Raw genomic sequence first — 24,461 nt, forward strand, 5'->3', positions numbered from 1 at the left:
TATAGTATACAAAGTCAACATCAAAGTCAATGTCGAGCTTATCGTCTTATGCACACACACATGTATGCACAGGTGCAATGAAAAAATAGAGGCATAGCATTGGAGGCACAACATTCACAAGAAAGATATGAATTATACACAATTTTTACAAGAAAACACAATTAGAGCAAAAAAAAAAGCCAAGTCCATTGTAGTGCAAAGTAGTCAAAGTGGTCATGGTGTTGTTATACTGAGGTAGTGATTAGGGTTGTGCAGGTTGGCTCAAGAACTGAATGGTTGAAGGCAAGTAGCTGTTCCTGAACCTGGTGGTGTGGGACTTCAGGCTTCTGTACCTCCTGCCCAATGGTAGTTGTGAGAAGATGGCATGGTCCAGATGGTGGGAATATTTGATGATAGATGTTGCTTTCCTGAGGCAGTGCCTCCTCTAGATACTACTGATGGTGGGGAGGGATATGCCTGTGATGTATTGGACTGAGTCCACTGGTCTGCACAGCTTGTTACATTCCTGTGCGTTCGAATGATGCAACATACTTTTGGCTGTTAACAAAAATTATTAGTTTAAAGCTGTCAGCTCTTTATGGGTTATGTCACGTGACCGACAGTCCACTGTACAAAATCCCAATGATGGTTCACAAAGAGCCCTCCAATAAACAACACACACTTGTCGTAGAATCATACAGCATGGAGACAGGCCATTCGACCTGACTTATCCATGCTGACCAGAAAGAATCCTTCTGTATTAATCCCAGCTCCCAGCCCTTCACCCATGGCCCTCTATGCCTAAACAATTCAAGTGCTCAGCCAGACATTTCTTACAATGCTGTCAGTGACCCAGCCTCCACCACTCTCTCAGTCAGTGTATTCCAGGCACTCACCACTGTCTGGCTGAAAAAAGCCTCACTCATAAATCTCTTCCCCCTTACCGAAAATCTATGTCCTCCAATTTTATCTACCTTTCATATGGGGAAAGGTTCCAAGTCAAAAGTCAAAGTTGAGTTTATTGCCACATGCACAGGTTCACGTATTCAAAGATGCAATGAAAAACTTACTTAGAGATAAAAGATTTCTTTATTAGTCACATGTACATCAAAACACACAGTGAAATGCATCTTTTGCAGTGTCCTGGGGACAGCCCACAAGTGTCGCCACGCTTCCGGCGCCAACATAGCATGCCCACAACTTCCTAACCCATACATCTTTGGAAAGTGGGAGGAAACCAGAGCACCTGGAGGAAACCCGCACAGACACAGGGAGAACGTACAAACTCCTTACAGACAGAGGCCGGAATTGAACCCGGGTCGCTGGCGCTGTAAAGCATTACACTAACTGCTACACTACCGTGCCTACTTGCAGCAGCATCACAGGCACATAGCATCAGATAAGCAGCATTCACAAGAAAAACATAAATTATACACATAAGAGAGACTGCAGATGCTGGAAATCTGGAGCAACACACTAAAAGTGCCGGAGGAATTCAGCAGGTCAGGCAGCATCTATGGAGGGAAATGAATGCTGTCTGACCTGCTGAGTTCTTCCAGCATTTTTTGTGAGTTGCTATAAATTATACACAATTTTTACAAGTTTCCTGCCGTCTACTCTATCTATACCCCTCATAATTTATATACCTCAATCATGGCACGGTAGTGTAGCGGTTAGCGTAACGCTTTACAGCGCCAGCGACCCAGCTTCAAATCCGGCCGCTGTCTGTAAGGAGTTTGTACGTTCTCCCCGTGTCTGCGTGGGTTTCCTCCGGGTGCTCCGGTTTCCTCCCACATTCCAAAGACGTACAGGTTAGGAAATATTGGGCATGCTATGTTGGCATCGGAGACGTGGCGACACTTGCGGGCTGCCCCCAGAACACTCTACGCAAAAGATGCATTTCACTGTGTGTTTCGATGTACATGTGACTAATAAAGATATCTTATGTTATGTCCCCTCTTAAGCTCCTCCACTTCAGGGAGAACACACCCAGCTTCTCCAATCTCTTCTCATACCTGAAACACTCCATCCCAGGCAACATCCTGGTGAATCTCCTCCGTACCCTCTCCTGTGCTATCACATCCTTCCTAAAGCATGGTGACCACAGCAGAGGAGATTCATTAGCGGTTAAGTATCCACTGAACTCACATACCCGACAAATGTGGTCATGGCAGCCACAGATCAACTTCATATACCTGCCTCAGGCACTAATTTCTTAACATCTTTCTGTGGAGTTGAGCTGATACGAGGTCAGTGCTCACTGTGGGGAATGGTCCCCACAGCCATTGGTGGCCACAGCCACAGCCTGAGTCATCTGCAGCTTTAGGCAGAGTCATCACTCCTAAGGAGCAATCTGGTCAAAGCTGTCCACACCTGAGATCTGGGAGGGGCTGGACGGCTCCGGAGAGAGAGAGGCCGGTGATGAATGGGGAGATCAAGGACACCAAGAAAATAAGAGAAGGACTAGACCACCTAAAACCCTGACCTGCCATTCAATATGAGCATTGCTAATCTATACTTGCCTCAGCTCCCATTATGTGCCGGTTCCCCATGGCCCTCAATTCCCTGATCTTTCAAAAATGCATTTATCCTCACCTTAAACACTTCTAATGACTTGGCCTTCCCAACCCACTGAGGCAGAGAACTCCAGGCACTCACACACGAAGAAACTTCAATGCACTCTGATTTTAAGTGAGCAGCCCCTTATCTTGTAGCTATGTCATTGCATATGAGACTCTCCCACTAGTGAAAATATCTCAACAGCTATCCTGTCATGTCCCCTCTTATACGTTTCAATAATGTCACCCCTCGTTCTTCTAAAGGATACAGACCCAATTTAGCAGAGTCACAAGAGATTCTGCAGACACTGGAATCTGGAGCAACACACACAAAATGCTGGAGGAACTCAGCAGGTCAGGCAGCAGCCATAGGGTGAAATGGACAGTTGATGTTTCAGGTTGAGACCCTTCATCTGGACCTGAAATGTTGACTGGGTCTTGACCCCAAATGTCGACTGTATATCTTCCCCCCCCCGCCCCCCCCCCCCAACACACACATGCTGCTCGAACCGCTGAGTTCCTCCAGCAGTTTGTTTTTTGCTCCAGATTCCAGTATCTTCAACCTCTTGTGTCCCCAGACTATTTTGCCGCTCTTGATAGGACAATCAGGGACTATGTGTTGAAGTGTGAGATCTGCAGATCTATAGAGGGGAGCCAAGCAAAGGCTTCACCCTCAACAGGCACCAGACGGACCCAGGGAAAGTCAGCTCAGATCTGTGCGTCACCAGGTAGGGAAAATGGATGATTCTTTACCAACTTTCTGGGAGATAGATTTCCTAGAAAGCAGCCTTCTTCTAGAATCTTCTGTGCCCAGACACTGTTGCAACACTGCTGACAGTTGGTCAAATGACACATTCCTTAAGAGGTGACAAGATTACATGGGATACGTAGTACAGAAACAGACATTTGACTTAATCTGTCCGTACTCTGCAACTCTCGTCCTCGACCACTCTCCCTGCGGGAGCGAGTTCCAATTTCATCTAAATCTGTCAACATGATCCCCTGTTCCCTTCTCTCTCATGTCCTTGCCACCTTCCCCTCGATTGCATCTGTACTCTTGTCCTCGACCACTCTCCCTGCGGGAGCGAGTTCCAATTTCTCACTGTCCTTCAGACAAAGAACAGTACAAAAAGCACAGGAGGAACTCCAGGTGTCAGGCAGCATCCATGGAGGGAAATGGACAGTCGCCGCTTCGGGTCGAGAGCCTTCATCTGGACGGGAAAGAAGGGAGGAGATACCCAGTATAAAAGGGGTGGAGGGAAGGGGTGGAGCAAGAGCTGGCTGGTGATGGGTGGATCCAGGTGAAGGAGGTGTGATAGGAGGATGAGGGAGGGGGGAGAGTGGGAATGATGTCAGAAGCTGGGAGGTGATGGGTGGAAGTGACAAAGGGCTGAAGAAGATGGAATCTGATGAGAGAGGAGCACGGAATAGAGGGGAGGGGAACGGGTGGGAGGGGCGTGTGGGTGACGGGCAGATGGAGGGCGTGGGGGAGGGGGAAGAGGTAGGGTGATGGGGGCTGGTGGATCAGGAGGGGGGAGCAATAAAGGGGGAGAAAGGACAGAGGGGGAGTGGTTACGGAAGTTTGAGAAGTCGATGTTGATGCCGCCAGGTTGGAGACTGCCCGGGCGGAACACGAGGTGCTGTTCCTCGAGTTTTCATTTGGCCGTGACCTGGCAGTGGAGGAGGCCGGGGACAGACGTGTCGGGGTGGGAGTGGGAAGTGGAATTGAGATGGTTGGCCACCGGGAGATGCCGGCTGGCACAGCGGACGGAGCTGAGGTGCTCAACGAGGTCTCTTCTGAATCCTCTGTTGGGTTCCTTGGTCACCTTCTTGTATTGATGGTCTCTAGTTACTCTCTTCATCAAGCGGATGCTCTGTTTCAACTCTATCTGAACCGTTCACCATTTTAAACATCTCTCTGGGGTCACCCTTCTATCTTCTATACTCAAGAGAAAAGATTGTCCTCATCTGCTCAATACCTTTAGGGTATTGTCCTTCTAAACCTTCTATACGCCCACTCCAGTGACTCTAAATCCTTTTGGTAATATGGTGACCAGAACTGTGCAACAATCTTAGTGTCGTCTAACCAAGGTTTGATACAGGTTTACAACTTCCATTCTATCTCTCAGGAAGTATGCTCTAGTGCTTGGTATTGCCGTTTTATCGCTTTGCAAACCTGTGAATACTTTTAGTGATTGGTGTACCTGTCCTCTGACATCCTCTCCATGATATCTAGCTGTGCCGAACATCATTTGCCAATTAATTGCCCATTCCCTGAGATTATTAGTGTTCTCCTATAATTTGTTGCCATTCTCCTCAGAATTGACATCCACACCCACCTTCCCCCAAGTACAGGAGTACAATGTTCCCTCCTTTGTTTTGCTGACATCGAGGGAAAGGTTTTCTTGACACAATGTTACGAGACTTCCTATCTGTTTTAGTCGAAGTTATTTTAATTATTAAATTATTACTTTTTCTGTATTATTTATCCAAACTGATGTGAAGCTGATGGCTACATCTCCCTGCACACATCCTAGTCCCCATACTCTTCATACACACTCTGCCAATCCTTGACCACCCAAGAAAGGGGAAGCTGGGTTGATATCACAGGTTTATTGGATCACCACCTGGTACAGCAAAGCTGTCGATGAGTTATTCTGTTACTACTGGTTATAAGGGGAATCTAATTATGACTACCAAGTTACCCACACAAATTCATTGAGTTGCCAATTGAGTTACTGGTGGAATCGAAATGGCTGCCACCTTCTGATTTGTTCTTTGCGAACTGCTAACCCGACCATTTCTCGCCTCCACCTCCCCCTGCTCTGTTCCCCCACCGTTCCAAAACAATCCACACCTGCACTGCTTTCCTTGACGGGCTGCTCCGGAATACTTTCAATGGAGTTAGTTGCAGGTTGGGATGACCTTGAAGGCTCCTAGAAATAAACAGAGATTAACATCATCACCACCATTTGAACCGTGCTTCAGCTTAAAGATCCCCACCCTCCAGTATTTCCATGGAGCATTTTGTTTTAATGAACCCATAAGTAAATCAGTCAGCAGTGCCCAATGGCAATACATAGACTCCTCATCATGGATGGTGATAAGGAGGCTTTCAGGAGTGAGGTAGGTCAGCCAGTTGTGTGGTGTCGTAACAGCCTCGCGCTCAACATCAGCAAAGCCAAGGATGTGATTGTGGACCTTAGGAAGGGGTAGTCAGGCAACACACAGGACAAGATATCTTTACAAGTCACATGTACATCGAAACAGATAGAGAAAAGCATTGTTTTGCGTAGAGTGTTCTGGGGGCAGCCCACAAGTGTTGCCACGCTTCTGGCGCCAACACCGCATGCCCACAACTTCCTAACCCGTACGTCTTTAGAATGTGGGAGGAAACCGGAGCACCCGGAGGAAACCCACACAGACATGGGGAATGAAAGAGGTATTGGTATTGGTTTATTATTGTCACTTGTACCGAGGTACAGTGACAAACTTGTCTTGCATACCGATCGTACAGGTCAATTCATGACATAGTGCAGTTACATTGAGTTAGTACAGAGTGCATTGAAGTAGTACAGGTAAAAAGAATAACAGTATCGAGTAAACTGTCACAGCTACAGAGAAAGTGTAGTGCAATAAGGCTCCAGAGAATGGTGGACTCAGCCAGTCCCATCACGGGTACAGCTCTCCCCACCATTGAGGAACATCTACAAAAGGCGATATCTCAGGAAAGCGACATCTAACATTAAGGATCCCCACCATCTGGGCCGTGCCCTCTTCTCGATGCTGCCATCAGGCAGGATACAAGAGCCTGAAGACCCACACCTCAAGGTTCAACAACAGCTTCTTCCCCACTGCCGTCAGGTTCTTGAACCCACCTGAAAAACTCTAACACTACCTTGGACTATATTTCCCTCAACTTGCACTAATGTCGTCATGTTTTTGTTTATCCTGTTATGTAAATTATGTATAATTTATGTTAATTTGCTTATATGTTTTATGTTTGTCATGTTCATAATTTACTGTGTTGCTGCTGCAAAAGGCTAATTTTCATGGCATTTTCATGGGCGTGTTTATTGTGTGCCCATGTATGCCCATGACAACAAACCTGAACTTAAACTTTACAGGTACTGGTTGTAACACCTCTGGTCTGATGCCTTGTCTGTAAGCAACACTTGCTCTATCCCACGCTCTGCATTGTTCATGCAGACTGTGGATAGCATCAGCCATATCACCGGGTCATTCTCTTGGCTCCGAGTCAGAGAGACGTGGGTTCAAGTTCCAATCCAGAGTCTTGAGCAGAAAAGTCTAGGCTGTTACTCCATTGCAGGACTGCAGAGTGCTGCAGTGTTGGAGGTGCTGTCTCTTGTGTGTGGCTGTTAAACCAAGGCTCAGACCCCTCCCTCAGACAAATGTGCAAGATTCCACGGCATTATTCTGATAAAGAGCAGGGGGGTGTTGGTCCTGTGTTCTGGTCAATTTTGGCCCTTCACTCAGAGCAAAAAGAAAACGCCTTCTTGAGATATTGCCTCTTGTAGATGCGCTCAATGGTGGGGAGAGCTGTACACATCATGGAACTGGCTGAGTCTACCACTCTCTGTAGCCTCTTGAGTTCCCCGTGTCTGCATGGGTTTCCTCCGGGTGCTCCGGTTTCCTCCCACATTCCAAAGGCGTATGGGTTAGGAAGTTGTGGGCATGCTATGTTGGGCCAGAAACGTGGCGACACTTGTGGGCTGCCTTCAGAACACTCTACGCAAAAGATGCATTTCACTGTGTGTTTCGATGTATATGTGACTAGTAAAGATGTCTTGTCTTATCCTGTATGTTGCCTGACGTCCCCTGCACAATGGAAAATTATCTGGTCAACATGGTGAGGCCGCACTGCAGTATTATGTTCAGTTTTGGCCACCCTGCTATAGGAAAGATGTTGCTAAATTGGAAAGAGTGCAGAAAAGATTTACGATATTACTAGGGCCAGGAACGAAAGAGAGGAGACTTAAGGTGTATAAAATTACAAGGGACTGACTTAGCAGATGAATCAAGAGTCAAAGTCAGAGTCAAAGTTGAGTTTATTGTCATACGTACAAGTACATGCACGCACAGGTGCAATGAAAAACTTACTTGCAGCAGCATCACAGGCACAGAGTGCAGATGAATTACAGTGGAGATAATGTAGACAAATGACAGTGGAGATAAGGTAAAATCCTTTTGTTTGGGGGACGTTGGAGCTCTGGAGAGAGTGACAAGAGTTTAAAACCCTCACCACATTTAAACAGTAGTTGGAATGTGTGCAAGAGGGCATAGGTTTAAGGTGCTGGGGAGTAGATATAGAGGAGACGTCAGGGGTAAGTTTTTTACTCAGAGAGTGGTGAGTGCATGGAATGGGTTGCCGGCAACGGTGGTGGAGGCGGATACGATAGGGTCTTTCAAGAGACTGTTAGATCGACACATGGAGCTGAATAAAATAGAGGGCTATGAGTAAGCCTAGTAATTTCTAGGGTAGGGACATGTTCGGCACAGCTTTGTGGGCCGAAAGGCCTGAATTGTGCTGTAGTTTTTCTATGTTTCTATGTAAGAAGTCATGAGCTGTGATGGCAGGGATTTTTTGCACTGCCTGGTTTTGCAGTCTTTCTTTTCTCTTCAATGTCCTGTATAATTTCTGTATAATTTATGTTCTGTGTGTTGTCTGTACCTACGTGCCTGTGATGCTGCTGCAAGTTTTTTATTGTACCTGTTCTTCATCGTACTTGTGCACATGACAATAAACTTGTCTTGTCCCCAGTGCAGGAAGGTAGGATCAGGCTGGGTAACCCTTCCTCAACCAACACAGGCACAACAGGCGAAATCTTTTCTCCTGTGAGGAGACACAAGAGACTGCAGAGGCTGGAAATCTGGAGCAACACACAAAGGAGCTGGAGGAACTCAGCGGGTTGAGCAGCACCTGTGGGGGGAAGGGGATTGTCAACATTTCAGGTCGAGACCCTGCATCAGGAGGTAGGACCCGACTCTGAAATGTCGACTATCCTTTTGCCTCCAAATGTAGAAGACGATGGGAAGGGAGCTCTGGTGAACAAAGGGTTATTCTCTCTCTCTCTCTCTCTCTCTCTCTCTTTCTTTCTCCTGGTAAACAGCTTGAGCCACCTGCTCATATAGTCTCTGCTTGGTGTGATAAGGAATTGCTGAGTTGTGTAGGCCTCAAGGCCACCAGGGTTGTTTGTGACTGTGAAAGATGTGTTAACCTGTCTGGGACCAATGGTAGCGTGAGCTGGTCAAGCATACCCAAATATGGGTATGCCAGTGCAGTAGGTGGACACACACTGGAGAACAATGTATTTAAGTTTGTTAGCACCCTGTATTCCTTGAGTAGGGCCACGTGCAGGGAAGAGCAGCACTGACTGTTTGCTCCTCCGTGTACCCCCACTCCCACTAGCGCTAAACTAATAAAGCATTGATTGTAAGTTCTTTGGTTTTGCTGTTGTCTGATTTATTACAGAGCGTGGGTTGACTTTTACACAGAGATGCTGCCTGACCCACTGAGTTCCATCAGCTGGTTGATAGGTTAATTGACAACCGTATATTGCCCCAAGTATGCAGATGTGTGGTAGAGTCTAGGAGGGGGAATTAATGGGAATATGGGTGGAATAAAACTGTTAGGGTAGAATTACCGTAAAAAAAAGGGTGGAATGTTGGTCATTTCTTTCCCTGAAGGAGAAAGGACTGAGTTGTGGGACTGTACTTCCCCAGGGAACATGGAAACTCTGAAGTAACAAACGATCTGCTGGAGAACTCAGCGGGTCAAGGAGCAACTGTTGGGATAGTTGGAATTGTCAACGTTTCGGGTCAAAACCCTGCATCAGGACTGTTTCTGTCTTGTATAATGCTCATCAGTCTGAAGCATTAATTCTTCCTCTCTCTCTGCTGATGCTCCCTGACTTGCTGAACACTTCTAGCAATCTCTGTTTGTATTATTGATCCAACAGAGCACACTGAGGAATAATGGAAATTGCTTATTATTCATTGGGTAAGGCTGTGGCACTTCCAACTTCACTGTCAACTGGAGTCAATGAGCCAATCTTCCCTAGTGTTTGCTACAGATTGGGAGGAGGGGTCTTCCTCTCACCTCAGTGATATCCAGGGAGGCGGTGGACACGGCTGATTTGGTGGGGACACATGGTCCACTGGTCCTATTCTCCTTCTTGGCCATCTTCTTCTCCTCGATGTCTTTCATTATACCTTCCAGGGAACGAGCACTTTGTTTCCTTGGCAACGGTGGCTCCATGCTGCAAACAACAACACTTGCGTTAAATCGCATCGGCGCATGGTTTACCACTAACGAGGTGTTGTCACTCGTGCACCCTGGGAAATGTGGCAGCCAAGACCAGCACAGAAAGATCTCAGGGATCATCTCATTTAGAATAAAAAGGGAGAATGGAGCAAATGGGAACAATGCAGTGGTTATGGTGCTGGTCTGGTCTGGTCTGGCAATAGTCCAGAGCTATTGACGTGAAAGTGTAAGTTCAAATCCCAACACAGTTTTACTCAGTTCGTCAAATAAATCTGGAATCGGGCAGCACAGTGACACAGATGGTAAAGCAGCTGCTTCACAGCTACAAGGATCTGGGTTCAATCCTGACCTTGGGTGTTGTCGATGTGGAGTTTGCATGTTCTCCCTGTGACCGCATGGATTTTCCCCTGATGCTCTGGTGACTTGATAGAGGTGTACAAGATGATAAGAGGCATAGATCGAGTGGACGGTCAGAGACTTTTTCCCAGGGCGACAATGGCTAACACGAGGGGGCATAATTTTAAGGTGATTGGAGGAAGATATAGAGGGGATGTCAGAGGTACGTTTTTTACACAGAGCAGTGGGTGCGTGGAACGCACTGCCAGCAGAGGTTGTGGGGGCAGATACATTACGGACATGTAAGAGACGCTTAGATAGCCACACGAATGATAGAAAAATGGAGGGCTATGTGGGAGGGAAGGGTTAGATAGATCTTAGAGCAGGATAAAATGTCAGCACAACATCGTGGGCCATCGGGCCTGTACTGTGCTGTAATCTTCCCATGCCCAAGATGTGTGCAGGTTGGTAGGCTAATTGGTTGCTGGAGATTGCCCAGACTGCATAGGTGAGTGGGGAGGGGGGCAGCTGATGGAAATGTAGGGAGAATGGAATGGGATTGGCATGGATGGATGCTTGATGGTTGGTGGGGACTTGGTGGGCCAAAAGGCCTGTTTCGGTGCTGTGTGACTCTTATGACTCCATGGGACGTGACTCCAGATCGAAGCAGTGTGGTTGATTATGAATAGCAGTTAGTGTATTCAATACCAAGGTAATGCCATGGCAATGTACATCACTGTTCATTCATTGTCACTGGACCAGTTTCCTGGAGCTCACTGCCTAACTTAGCAATACCCTCAGTTCAGGAATAACTAGGGATGGACAATAAATGCTGGCTTTGCCAGGATTGTCCAAGTCTTTTAAACAATTAAAAATCATGACCCAGAGTCCTGTCTTTATGTTTTATTTTATTAATTTTCTGAATGGGGGATCCTATTGTCCTTGGGAAGGTGGTGGTGAGCTGCCCTCTAGGTGAAGGTGCTCCCACAGCGATGATGGGTGGGGATATCCAGGGAAGATGAACGAATAATGATGTATAGAATCATACAATGCAGAAGCAGGACCTTCGGCCCATCAAATCCATGACAACCATCAGTTACCCATCTATACTAATGCCATTTACCAGCACTTGGCCTGTAACCTTCTAAAGCCTTGGAGATACAAGTGCTCGACTTAGAGAGAGTTACAGAGTCAATGAGTTAGACAACATGGAACAGACCTTTTGGCCCAACTTGTCCATGCTGACCAAGGTGTCTATGTGAGCTAGTCCCATCTGGCTGCATTTGGCTCATATCCCCCTAAACCTTTCCTAACTATATACCTGTCCAAGTGTCCTTTAAACATTGTAATTGTACCCGCCTCTACAGCTTCGTCTGGCAGCTCCTCTCTGTGAAAAATTTGTCCCTCAGGTCCCCTTTAAATCTTTCACCCCCTCACCTTAATCTTCTAGTTTTAGACTCCCCTACCCTGGGAAAAAAAGTATGAAAATTCACCTTATCTATGCCCCTCACGATTTTATAAACCTCGATAAGGTCACCCCTCAGCCTCCTTTGCTCCAGGGAAAACAGTCCCAGCCTATCCAAGCTCTCCTTATAACTCAAGCCCTCCAGTCCTGACAACATCCTTGGGAACCTTTCCTGTACCCCCTCAAGCTTAATCACATCCTTCTTAAATGTTGTGAGAGTTCTTCCTTCCACAACCCAGTTCAGCATTGCATTCTGCTTCCAATGGGCAAAATAATTCTTCCTCAGTTCCCTTTAAACCTCTTGTGCCTGAACCTAAACTAATGTCCTTCAGTTATTGATACTTCTGTTATGGGGCAAAGTTTTCGACTGTCTAATCAGTGTCCATGCCCTCATAATATTGTTGGCATGTTCAAGAGTATGGGATAAAGTACGTCAACTGCTATTAATAATGATAGCTCAAGTGCATTCCACCGGGTATCTTCCTACTTCACAATAACACTGCAAATGGAACCCTCTTTATAAAATGCTATGGAATGTTCTGAAGACTTAAAGGTTCAGCCATTCTTCCTTTACGTACCCATCCCCGCCAGTCTTGGATGACTCCCTGTCGGAGCTTGTGGAGCTCAAGGAACTCGAGGAGATGAGTGACAGAGGCCGATAGGATCGGATCATCGAACGAGGCCGGCTCCCGCCTCCACTCCCTCCTCGCCTCTCCTCGGAAAATGACTGGAATACATGGTGCACAAAAGTTATTACTTTCAAGAACTCAGCCTCAAGATGGCAAAACTCTTATTTGTTTTGTTTGCGTCCCTTGTTGGAGAGTCGAAAATAAATCAGAGAGGAGACACAAGAGACTGCAGATGCTGGAATCTGGAGCAACAAACAATGACCCACAATGAGTTCCTCCAGCACCTTGTGTGTTCCTAAAATAAATCAGGCCTGAATCCTATTCCTGGTTCAATTTGAGCCCAAGCAACTCATGCTCAGGATAAGTTGGGAATGTTGCACAAAGTCCTAGAAAAAACCCGGCCACTGTCTGGAAGGTGTTTGTACGTTCTTCCCGTGTCTGTGTGGGTTTCCTACGGGTGCTCCGGTTTCCTCCCACATTCCAAAGACGTACGGGTTAGGAAGTTGCGGGCATGCTACGTTGGTGCCGAAAGCGTGGCGACACTTGCAGGCTGCCCCCAGAACACTCTACGCAAAAAGATGCATTTCACTGTGTGTTTCGATGTACATGTGACTAATAAAGATATCTTAAAAAATGTTGCAAAGGCAGTGGGGAAAGAGTATTGTCTATGTACAAGGGAGCTGAGAGGGTTGAACTAACAGGCAATTATGAAGATTTTGGAGCTCTAGTGGTTAGTTCTTAGCTCTACGAGTTACTATTTACTAGTATCAATCCAGGGACCAGTCTTCAAATCTCATCAAAACAGTCGGAGAACCTTAATTCAATTGAAACTGGAATAATAAAACTAGCATCGGTAATGGTGACCACAAACTACTGGATTGTAAAAAAAATCCACCTAGCTTACCCATGGTTTATAAGGAAGGAAATCTGCTGTTCTTAGACTACCTCTAAGTGACTCCAGCCCCACCAATGTGGTTGACTCTGAACTGCCCTCCAGAATGCCTAGGAAGCCACTCAATTCGGGCAGCAATTTGGGAACCTGTCAGTTATGTCCACATTCCCCAAAGTGAACAAAACCAGCCAACAGTTGTGAACTGACAGGGTTAATGATGAATTTGTGGCGACTCACCGTCTAGTCGGGCGAACCGGCTCGGCAGTCGGGTCGCGCGGCGTCGGAGCGACGAGGCCCAAGATGGCGGCGGGCCTCGTCTTTCCGAGCGATGGGGAGAACCCGCGCGCGGGAAAGTCCTGATGACGTAGGACTTACGTCATTGCCGGTTTTTTTGGGCGGGAGTTTTTCTCCCTTAAAGGGCCCGCACAAGGCGGGAAAATAAACCAGTTCTGTTTGGCAATCCTCCGAGTAGAGTCTTGTTTTATTCCGCGGTAGCAACTGCTACAAATTTATTTTAAATTGGTAAATTGGTTTATTCTTGTCATATGTACGGAGGTACATTGCAAAACTTTGTTTTGCATGCCATCCAGACAGATCATTTCATCACATCAGTACAATTTTATAGATATCTTTATTAGTACATTGAAACACATAGTGAAATGTATCTTTTGCGTGGAGTGTTCTGGGAGTAGTCTGCAAGTGTTGCCACGCTTCCGGCGCCAACATAGCACGCCCATAACTACCTAACCCGTACGTCTTTGGAATGTGGGAAGAAACCAGGGCACCCGGAAGAAACTCACTCAGTCACACGGGGAGAATGTACAAACTCCTTAGAGACAGCAGCCGGAATTGAACTCGGGTCATTGGCGCTGTAAAGCATTACGCTAACCACTACAAGGTGTTTCCATAAACCAAGGTTACAAGTACATGGGGGCTAATTATAGGTAGTCACTAATAAATCCAAAGAGGAGTTCAGGAAGAATATCTTTAGTATGTGAGTGGTTAAAACACAGGATTTTCAACCACCTGTGGCTAGTTGAGCTCCGAACTTTAAGGTGTCATTAAGAGAAATGTCCAGGAGAAAGGAAACGATGGGTAAAAGGTGATCTACAGGGTGGGGGCAATGCTCAGCTGAAGAATTAACTGGCACAGACTATGTGGGCTGAATGACCTGTGGAAAAGTGTTGTGATTTCTGTATCCTATATAACCTCTGCCACACTTGTGGTTGGCTGGTAAGTTGACCTATCTGGCCGCTGCAGTGACTTCAGCGTTAAATCTGGGCAGACAATGTGTGATAGTGAACAGGCAGGCCAATTTACCTCGAACCCATTTCTTTGCTTCACTCAAAGGAAACCATGTTTTGAAACATCCTTCCTTAGTGACCTTAGTTACTTCTGGCACAATCCATCCATCTCTTCCAAGTGGCCAAGTCTACGTGTGTATCACTTCCTGAAGGACTTGTCCCAACTGTCCCAATGAAGGAAACCAGCCCCAATGTTGGCCTTTGAGCCAACGACCCCACACCAAGGACCCCACAACACCAATGACCCCACAGCACCAGAGACCTTACCCCCTCGCCCCTCAGCCATGGTTCACACCCCTACCCAGATAAATTTTCTCACCAGATCCCGCACTCCATATTGACTCTCTACTTTGGTCTTCAGTTGAGCGAAACACTCCTCCATCCGATCGTGGAAGGGTTTCAGGGCTTCCGTGACCTTCCTTCCGTGGATCCTGATCCCTTCTGTCAGTAGTGGGATCTTCAGGAGAGAGAACGAAGAATGACCACATCTGTTAGGAACTCCAATTGTGCTTTATCTTACAGGCTAAAGACATTGAAGGGTACGTCAAGGTTGCTTTGAACCTGTATTTAGTGCACAACTGGAGTTAACAAGCCCAATGTTACACATGAGACTGTCGATGCTGGAATCTGGAGAAACACACAAACGCTGGGGGAGCTCTGCAGGTCAGGCAGCATCCATGGAGGGAAATGGACAGTCCGCAGTGGAGCAGCAAAATGGAGACACAAGTAGAGACTGTCCATTTCCCTCCATAGCGGCTGGCTGACCTCCTGAGATCCCCCAGCATTTGTGTGAAGCCCAACGTTACCATGTGCTTATAAGATGGAGTTCAGAAGTTCGTAATAGCTCTGTGCTCCATGTTTAATAAAATGACCTTAGTTTCTTCAAAGAACATGTGAAGTTTCAGGCAGAAGGTACATCAGTGATGTTTTTATGGGGATTGCAGTGACGATCTGGAACTCACTGCCTGGAGGGGTATTGGAAAAAGAGACAGTCGGGGGAATTGGAGAGAAAATTCTTCCTCAAAATCCCCTCTAATCTCTGACTCTTCACTTAAAGTCAAAGTTGAAGTCAAGGTCAAAGTCAATTTTATTGTCAGATGCACAAGTACATGTATGTACAAGCGCAGTAAAAAACTTGCAGCAGCATCACAGGCACATGGCATCAGATAATTAGCATTCACAAGAAAAACGTAAATTAAACATAAATTACACACAATTTTTACATAAAAGAACACAATTAGAACAAAAAAACAAAGTCCATTGTAGTGCAAAGTGGTTAAAGCAGCCATAGTGTTGCTGCACTGAGGTAGTGATGAGGGTTGTGCAGGTTGGTTCAAGAACCGAATGGTTGAAGGGAAGTAGTTGTTGTTGAACCTGGTGGTGTGGGACTTCAGCCTCCAGTACCTCCTGCCCGATGGTAGCTGCGAGAAGATGGCATGGCCCAGATGGTGGGGATATTTGATGATAAACCTTTGGTCTTTGATGCTAGATACCTCTGCATAGAGAAAAGTTTCTCATTATCATCCTATCTATGCCCCTCTTAACCTTGTACATCTCTATCAGATCCCCTCCTCAGCCTCATCTGCTTTAAGGAAAACAAGCCCACCCTATATAAACGCAACTTATTTCAGGTATGACTGGTCAGACAGTCAATGAAGTTAGGAACCTGGGGCTGATAGGGGGAAGTCACAGTCGAGTTGGGAAATGGACAGCAGGAAAACATTTGTCAGTGGAAAGCAAGGAAGCCAGGGCGATAGTGGGCACTAAAACCAACAAAGGGTCTCAGCAGGCAGGTGAGATGAGGGAGAGGCGCGGTTGATGACACTACTCTCGGGCTCAGAAGCAAGAGTCTGACCTGTGGTCCACACTGGGCTTTGAGCGTAGACTCATACTGGACAGTAAGTTCACCAACTTAGCCAAACGGGAAAAGTCCTTGAAAACATGCAGCTGAGGGATGACCTCACAAACATCTTTTATTTTTATTTATTCAAGGGATTTGGGCTTTACAGGCTGACCCAGTATTTAATTACCCGTCCTTAGTTTCCCTTGAGTAGGTGGTGGTAAGCTGCTTTCTTGAACTGGTGCAGTCCTTGAGGTGTGAGTACACCCGCAATGCTGTTGGGGAGAGGATTTTGACCCAGCGATGGTGAAGAAGTGGCGATATATTTCAAAGTCAAGATGGGGTATAGCTTGGAGGGCAACTTCCAGGTGGTGGGGGTAAAAAATGATGAAGGGTTTGACTGAGAGGATGCAGAGAGAATGTTCCCACATGTGGAGGAGAGCAAAACCAGAGGCCATCAATGTAAGACCATGACCAAGAAATCCGAGAGGGGGTTCAGAATAAACGTCTTTACCCAGAGAGTGGTGAGAATGTAGAACATAGAACATAGAACAGTACAGCACAGGAACAGGCCCTTCGGCCCACAATGTTGTAACGAACCTATTACATTAGTCATAAAATGCCCAATTAAACCGATCCCTTCTGCCTATACAATGTCCATATCCTATGATATGGATCTTAGAGCAGGATAAAATGTCGGCACAACATTGTGGGCCGAAGGGCCTGTACTGTGCTGTAGTGCTCTATGTTCTATGTTCTACCATTTTCCTTACATTCTTGTGCCTATTTAAGAGCTTCTTGAATCATATTTACCTCCACCACCACCCCAGGCAGCGCATTCCAGGCACCCACCACTCTCTTTGTAAAAAAACTTGCCCTGCACATCTCCTTTGAACTTTCCCCCTCTCACCTTAAATGCATGTCCTCTGGTATTAGATATTTCAACCCTGGAAAAAAGATATCGGCTGTCTACTCTATCGATGCCTCCTATAATCTTATAAACCTCTATCAGATCTCTCCTCAGCTTCCACTGCTCCAGAGAGAATGACCCAAGTTTATCCAACCTCTCCTCATAGCACATGCCCTCTAATCCAGGCAGCATCTTGGTAAACCTCTTCTGCACCCTCTCCAAAGCCTGTAGAACTGATTCCCACAGGGAGTGGCTGAGGTGAATAGAACTGATACGTTTAAAGCAGGGACTGTACAAATATCTGAGGGAGGATGGAATACAAGACAATGCTGATAGATTTTGTGGAGGAAAGAGGCTTAAGTGAAGCATAAATGCTAGCACAGAATGGTCAGGCCGAATGGCCTTTTTCTGTGCCGTAATCCATTCCAATTTCTCATTGACTTCTGAAGCACCATCCTGTTATAAGGATTAGAATTTTGCTTACCTGCCATGCAATGAGGTCCTTTAGCTTCGTGATGTTGTCCATGTCTTCAGGGTGGCTGCTCATATACTCTTCAGTGAAGAATGCCTGAGGGGTAAAATGAGCAGGCGTCAGACAAAAGATTTACTCAACACTTTGTCACCCCTTTTACTTCCATCAGTCTTAGTGCTGCGCTGAAGTGCTTGTGGAATGAACATTACCCCCACTTGCATTGCCTGTGAAATCTTGCCGGCCAATCTGTGAGACGTTCTGCAAGGATAGGAATGGGTGGCGTGGTTCCCCAACCGAGTTGGACCCAGTTGTTGGAAGGTTTTTCATCTCTTCCAATATCTTCGCACTCCATCAGGGTAATTTGAAACACTGAAAGGTTTTCTCCCAATCTTTCTTCTTCCACTTTTCTCTACCCCACATCTGTAGTACAAGCCAGCCAGATGTGGAGTGTTACGGACTCAGTGAAAGTCCCTTTAAGATAGAGAGTGTGTGTGTATGTGTGTGTGGGGCGTGCTTACGTCAACAGAAGATAAAGGACGTAATGACGTTGTTGAAGAAGTAAGAAGAAGAAGGAGAGAGAGAGAGAAGGGAGAGAGACACCAGCCTGCTTGTTTTCTCTATCGATGGATGAGAAACAATAACTGTGTTTGCCACTGAAACCCATGTATGGAAGTTGGAAGTAATCCGGTGGAGTTCACTTTGTTGCTGACCTGTAGAAGGAAACAGGTATTTGTGTGTGGACGACCACGGTTCGGATGCTTTCGGGGTGAGGAAGTCACTACCGAGTAAACACTGAAGTGTCGTTTGGGTTCCATCGTGGAACATTTGGATTTCGTATGTACTCTCTCTATGTTTTTCTACATCTACATCTTATCTTCAGACAACGGTGGTTGTTGAAGAAGCCCTTGCTCATGTTTCACCTTATGGCTTGCGGAACTGAACTTTAAGAACCATTCCGGAACTGGGAGTTTTGGACTTTGTCACACACACACACGAAGAGTTTAGTTTTGGGGTTAACGTTCGAGGTTTAACATTTTTGAATTCTAACATACTAACATTTTTACTTTTATTTTACGTATTATCATACGTAGTGATTAATAAAATAGTTTTTAACACTGAATCATGCTCAGTGTGTTTCTTTTGTTGCTGGTTCGTGACAAAATTGGGGGCTCGTCCGGGATAGTTCCCAAGGTTAACGAGATTCGTCTGGGATCCAATCCAAAGATTAACGAGTGTCATCTGGGATCGTTCCCCAGATTGACGAGATTCGTTTGGGATTCAATCCAAAGATTGTTGAGGGAGGTCTGATAAATTCTTTCTAATTGGCTTGTGTGTGTGGAAACCAGCAACAATGGATACATTTTTGAAAAAACCCTCTCCTGGAGGATTGCAGGGGATGAGGAAGCCTGATTTGGTGAAAATTGCTGCAGAGTTACATCTTGAGGCAGTAACGCGATTTATGAGAAAGGCAGATATTCAGAGACTGATAGCTGGCCATTATGTGGAAAAGAAGGTGTTTGAGAAGGAAGTGTTAAAACAGTTTCCTGGCAGTGAAATAGCAATTTCTGAGGCACAGGTGCAGATAGCAAAGATGGAGTTAGAACAAACACGACTGAAGTTCGAGTTGGGACAAAAGAAATTAGAGGCTGAACGAGAGCTAACTCGGATGAAGATAGAGGCTGATCTAGCAATGAAGCAGATGGAATTGAAGAGGATGGAGCTGGATAGTGAGGAGAAGGAGAAACAGAGGCAGCATGATTTACAAATGATGCAAAAGAGTGTGGAATCTGATTCTGATGATGGTTTTTCAGCCAGTAGGGAGGTTCGATTAGTCCCTCCGTTTGAAGAAGATCAGGTTGATCAGTATTTCCAACATTTTGAAAAGGTTGCTGTGAGTTCAAACTGGCCAAGGAAAGGATGGGCTCTTATGGTACAGAGTGTGATTAAAGGTAAAGCTCAAAAAGCTTATTCTGCTTTGTCTGCTGAGGATGCAGCTGATTATACCAAGGTAAAACAAGCTATATTGAAGGCCTATGAATTGGTACCTGAAGCTTATAGACAAAAATTTAGAGACTTGAGGAAATCTGCAGATCAGACTTATATGGAATTTGCCAATGGAAAGAGAATATGTTTTGAACGATGGTGCCTGGCTAAAAATGTAGATGGGGATTTTGATAAATTGAAAGAATTGATATTAGTGGAGGACTTTAAAAGATGTGTTCCAGCTGAATTAACAACATATTTAAATGAAAAGGCAGTGGAAACTTTACAAGAAACTGCTAGGTTGGCAGATGATTATGCTTTAACCCATAAATCCAAATGGGGACAACCTAAAACCTTTCAAAAGAGTTACAAAGACAATCCAGGTAAACCGGAGATTAAATTGGGAGGTAATCAAAAAGGAAAAGATGAAAAGAAGCCAGGGCTGGAGAAATCTGTTGAGCGTACTTGTTATTACTGTAGGAAACCTGGCCACGTGATATCTAATTGTGCCCTTTTGAAGAAAAAGAAGGAAGCTGGGCCCAATGCTTGCTTTCAGGCAATTAAAAATCAAGAAGGTTTAGGAGATGCTGTTAAAGATCAGTCCTTGCAAGAGGTAAAAGCGGAAAAGTTGGAGGAGGTGAGAAAAGAATTCCGTTCGTATGTATCAGAGGGTTTTGTTTCACTGAATGATGAGTCACCCCAGGTGCCAGTGAAAATTCTTAGAGATACTGGGGCTAGTCAATCTCTCTTGCTGGACAGTGTTTTAAATTTTGGTGAAGAAAGTGACACTGGTGAAGTAAATCTAGTGCGAGGCGTTACAGGTGAGACCATGTCTGTCCCTTTTCACAGGGTGATTTTAAAGTCAAAGTTCGTAGAAGGACCAGTCGAGATAGGGATAAGACCTAGTTTGCCAGTGGAAGGAGTTTCTTTGTTATTGGGAAATGACCTTGCAAATGGAGAAAGTGATCCTGTGGTACGGTTAATGACCAAACCAAGGATTGATGAGTCTGAGAATGATCCAGATGTTTACCCATCATGTGCGGTGACTCGAGCTAGAGCTAGAGAATTAGCCAAGACAGACAGTCCGGTGCAGTCTGATGTGGTTCCTTGTGACAGTCCTAAACAGGAAGAAAATTATGATGCCTTATCTGAGACTTTTCTGTCTTCACTGGAGGATCAACATCCTTAAAGTGAGCCTGAATTTAAAGATTTGTCTTTGTCGAGGAAGGATTTTATGGTGGAACAGACAAAGGACCCTGAGTTGACAGAATTGAAAGAAAAAGCTCTCTCATGTGAGGAGATTGAGAAAGTGCCAACTGGATATTATGTCAAAAATGGAGTGTTAATGAGGAAATGGAGACCTCCTCATGTCCAAAAAATTTAAAACTCGGTTGGAAAGAGTCTGCCAGCTAGCGAGAGAGAATTTGAAAACAAGCCAGATAAGAATGAAGACATATTTTGATAGACGTGCTCGGCCTAGGACATTCGCAGTGGGGCAAAAGGTGTTGGTATTTTTCCCTAGCCAAAATAATCCCTTGCAATCTCGTTTTTCTGGACCCTATGTTATTGAATCTCGAGTGACTGATCTAACATATATAATCAAAACACCAGATAGACGCAAGAAAACACAACTCTGTCATGTAAACATGCTAAAACCTTATTATGAGAGGGATTCAGTTGTGGCCTTGGTGGATGATGTAAAAGTTGTTTCTAGAATGCTTGATGTTGATGTTGAGGAAGGCCAATTTAGACCAAATATTGTTCCATCGAAACTAAAAAACCAAAATATCATGGAGAACCTTGAAACGAAGTTGGACCATTTACAAGTTTCACAAAAACAACAGATGAGAGAATTAATTTTAAAATTTAAAAATCTGTTCCCAGATGTTCCAAACAGAACATCGATAATTACCCATGATGTTGACGTTGGGGATGCAAAACCAATCAAACAACACCCATATCGAATGAATGTAGAAAAAAAGTAAACTTGTTGATCAGGAAATAAAATACATGTTGGAAAATTATATTATTAGACATTCTACTTCAAATTGGAGTTCGCCCTGTGTTATTGTACCTAAACCTGATGGAACTGTTAGATTTTGCACATATTACAGGAAAGTGAATGCTGTAACAAAGTCAGATGCTTACCCTATTCCTAGGGTGGATGATTGCATAGATAGAGTGGGAAAGGCAAAATTTCTCACAAAGATTGACTTATTAAAAGGGTACTGGTGTGTTCCATTAACAGATAGAGGAAGGGAGATTTCAGCCTTTGTAACCCCTTCTGGATTGTATGAATACAATGTTTTGCCATTTGGAATGAAAAATGCTCCGGCAACATTTCAAAGAATGATTAATTCGGTGATTCATGGGTTAAAACATACAGATGCCTACATTGACGACTTAGTGACCGGGAATGATACTTGGGAAGATCACATCTCTGTGTTAGAAAGGTTGTTTGAAAGACTTTCCAAGGCTAACCTTACAGTTAACTTGGCTAAAAGTGAATTTGGCCATGCCACTGTGACGTATCTTGGTTATGTTGTAGGTCAAGGCAAGCAAGCTCCTGTTCAGGCAAAAGTTCAAGCAATATCTGAGTTCCCTATTCCCACAGGTACGAGGACTGTTAGAAGATTTTTGGGAATGGTTGGATATTACCGAAAATTTTGTAAAAATTTTGCTGATATTGCTCTTCCCCTAACTAATCTTCTGAAGAAGGGAGTAAAGTTTGTTTGGACAGATTCTTGTCAAGAAGCATTTGAGAAGTTGAAAGCCATTTTATGCTACCATCCTGTGCTCAAAACACCTGACTTTGAAAAGCCATTTTCATTAGCAGTAGATGCCAGTGATGAAGCTGCAGGAGCTGTGTTGTTGCAGAAGGGTGACCTTGATGATATTGACCATCCTGTAGCTTACTTTTCAAAGAAATTTAATGAGCATCAAAAGAATTATTCCACCATAGAGAAAGAATTACTGTCGCTTGTTTTAGCCTTGCAACATTTCAGTGTATATGTTTGCACCGCTCAGAAACCATTGACTGTATATACAGATCATAACCCATTGGTGTTTCTGAGCCGAGTCAAAAACAAAAACAGAAGGCTGTTAAACTGGAGTTTAATTTTGCAAGAGTTTGATCTCATGATAACTCACATTAAAGGCAAAGATAATGTGATTGCTGATTGTCTTTCCCGATGTTAAATGGGAAACATGTATCTGTACTAATCTGATAGTCTGTAGTTATGTAGCATGATAATTATTAACATTACTAACTGTATGCGCGGTTAAAATTTTCTTGGGAAAATTTTTTTTTTAGGTGGGAGGTGTTACGGACTCAGTGAAAGTCCCTTTAAGATAGAGAGTGTGTGTGTTTCTGTGTGTGGGGCGTGCTTACGTCAACAGAAGATAAAGGACGTAATGACGTTGTTGAAGAAGTAAGAAGAAGAAGAAGGAGAGAGAGAGAAGGGAGAGAGACACCAGCCTGCTTGTTTTCTCTATCGATGGATGAGAAACAATAACTGTGTTTGCCACTGAAACCCATGTATGGAAGTTGGAAGTAATCCGGTGGAGTTCACTTTGTTGCTGACCTGTAGAAGGAAACAGGTATTTATGTGTGGACGACCACGGTTCGGATGCTTTCGGGGTGAGGAAGTCACTACCGAGTAAACACTGAAGTGTCGTTTGGGTTCCATCGTGGAACATTTGGATTTCGTATGTACTCTCTCTATGTTTTTCTACATCTACATCTTATCTTCAGACAACGGTGGTTGTTGAAGAAGCCCTTGCTCATGTTTCACCTTATGGCTTGCGGAACTGAACTTTAAGAACCATTCCGGAACTGGGAGTTTTGGACTTTGTCACACACACACACGAAGAGTTTAGTTTTGGGGTTAACGTTCGAGATTTAACATTTTTGAATTCTAACATACTAACATTTTTACTTTTATTTTACGTATTATCATAAGTAGTGATTAATAAAATAGTTTTTAACACTGAATCATGCTCAGTGTGTTTCTTTTGTTGCTGGTTCGTGACAGGAGTAACAACAGCTGCTGCTTCAATCCCTAAAAGTCTGACAGAGGAATTTTACGGGATTAATAATGGATTTCTGGACCGTCAGATTTCCGAATGGTCCATGAACTCATGAACACTACCTCGTTATTCCTATTTATTTATTTTTGTAACTTACAGTAATTTTTACGTCTTAATGTCCTGCACTGTACTGCTGCCGTAAAACAACAAATGTCATGACATCTGTCAATGATAAAAAACCTGATTCTGATTCTGGATTAATGTAGGATTGATGTATATGGGTAGCTGATGGTCGGCAGCGAGTCAATGGTCTGTTTCTGTGCTGTATCTCTCTGGGGTTCTACCATTTATAGAACACAGAACACTACAGCACAGTACAGGCCCTTCGGCCCACAATGTTGTGCCAACATTTTATCCTGCTCTAAGATCTATCTAACTCTTCCCTCCCACATAGCCCCCTATTTTTCTATCATTCACGTGTCTATCTAAGAGTCTCTTAAATGTCCCTAATGTATCTGCCCCCACAACCTCTGCCGGCAGTGCGTTCCACGCACCCACCACTCTCTGGGTAAAAATTTTACCCCTGACATCCCCTCTATATCTTCCTCCAATCACCTTAAAATTATGTCCCCTCGTGTTAGCCATTGTCGCCCTGGGAAAAAGTCTCTGACTGTCCGCTCGAACTATGCCTCTTATCATCTTGTACACCTCTATCAAGTCAATTCAGTCATGTAATTCAGTCACTCACAGAACAAGGATGTCACTGGCAATGCCAGTAT

The 24,461-nt window shown here is 44.8% G+C and overlaps 1 protein-coding gene across 1 annotated transcript in view; it reads right to left on the minus strand.

Moving 5' to 3' along the window:
- The window catches only part of LOC127580080 (dedicator of cytokinesis protein 2-like), a 1,107,748-nt gene that overhangs the window by 2,770 nt on the left and 1,080,517 nt on the right, over positions 1 to 24,461 (minus strand). Inside the window, 5 exon segments of the mRNA XM_052033289.1 lie at positions 5,395 to 5,473; positions 9,658 to 9,817; positions 12,202 to 12,350; positions 14,768 to 14,905; positions 17,683 to 17,766. Of these exon segments, the coding sequence (XP_051889249.1) occupies positions 5,395 to 5,473; positions 9,658 to 9,817; positions 12,202 to 12,350; positions 14,768 to 14,905; positions 17,683 to 17,766 (610 nt within the window).

This window comes from Pristis pectinata, chromosome 2, assembly GCF_009764475.1.
Source record: "Pristis pectinata isolate sPriPec2 chromosome 2, sPriPec2.1.pri, whole genome shotgun sequence".
NCBI lineage: Eukaryota > Metazoa > Chordata > Chondrichthyes > Rhinopristiformes > Pristidae > Pristis > Pristis pectinata.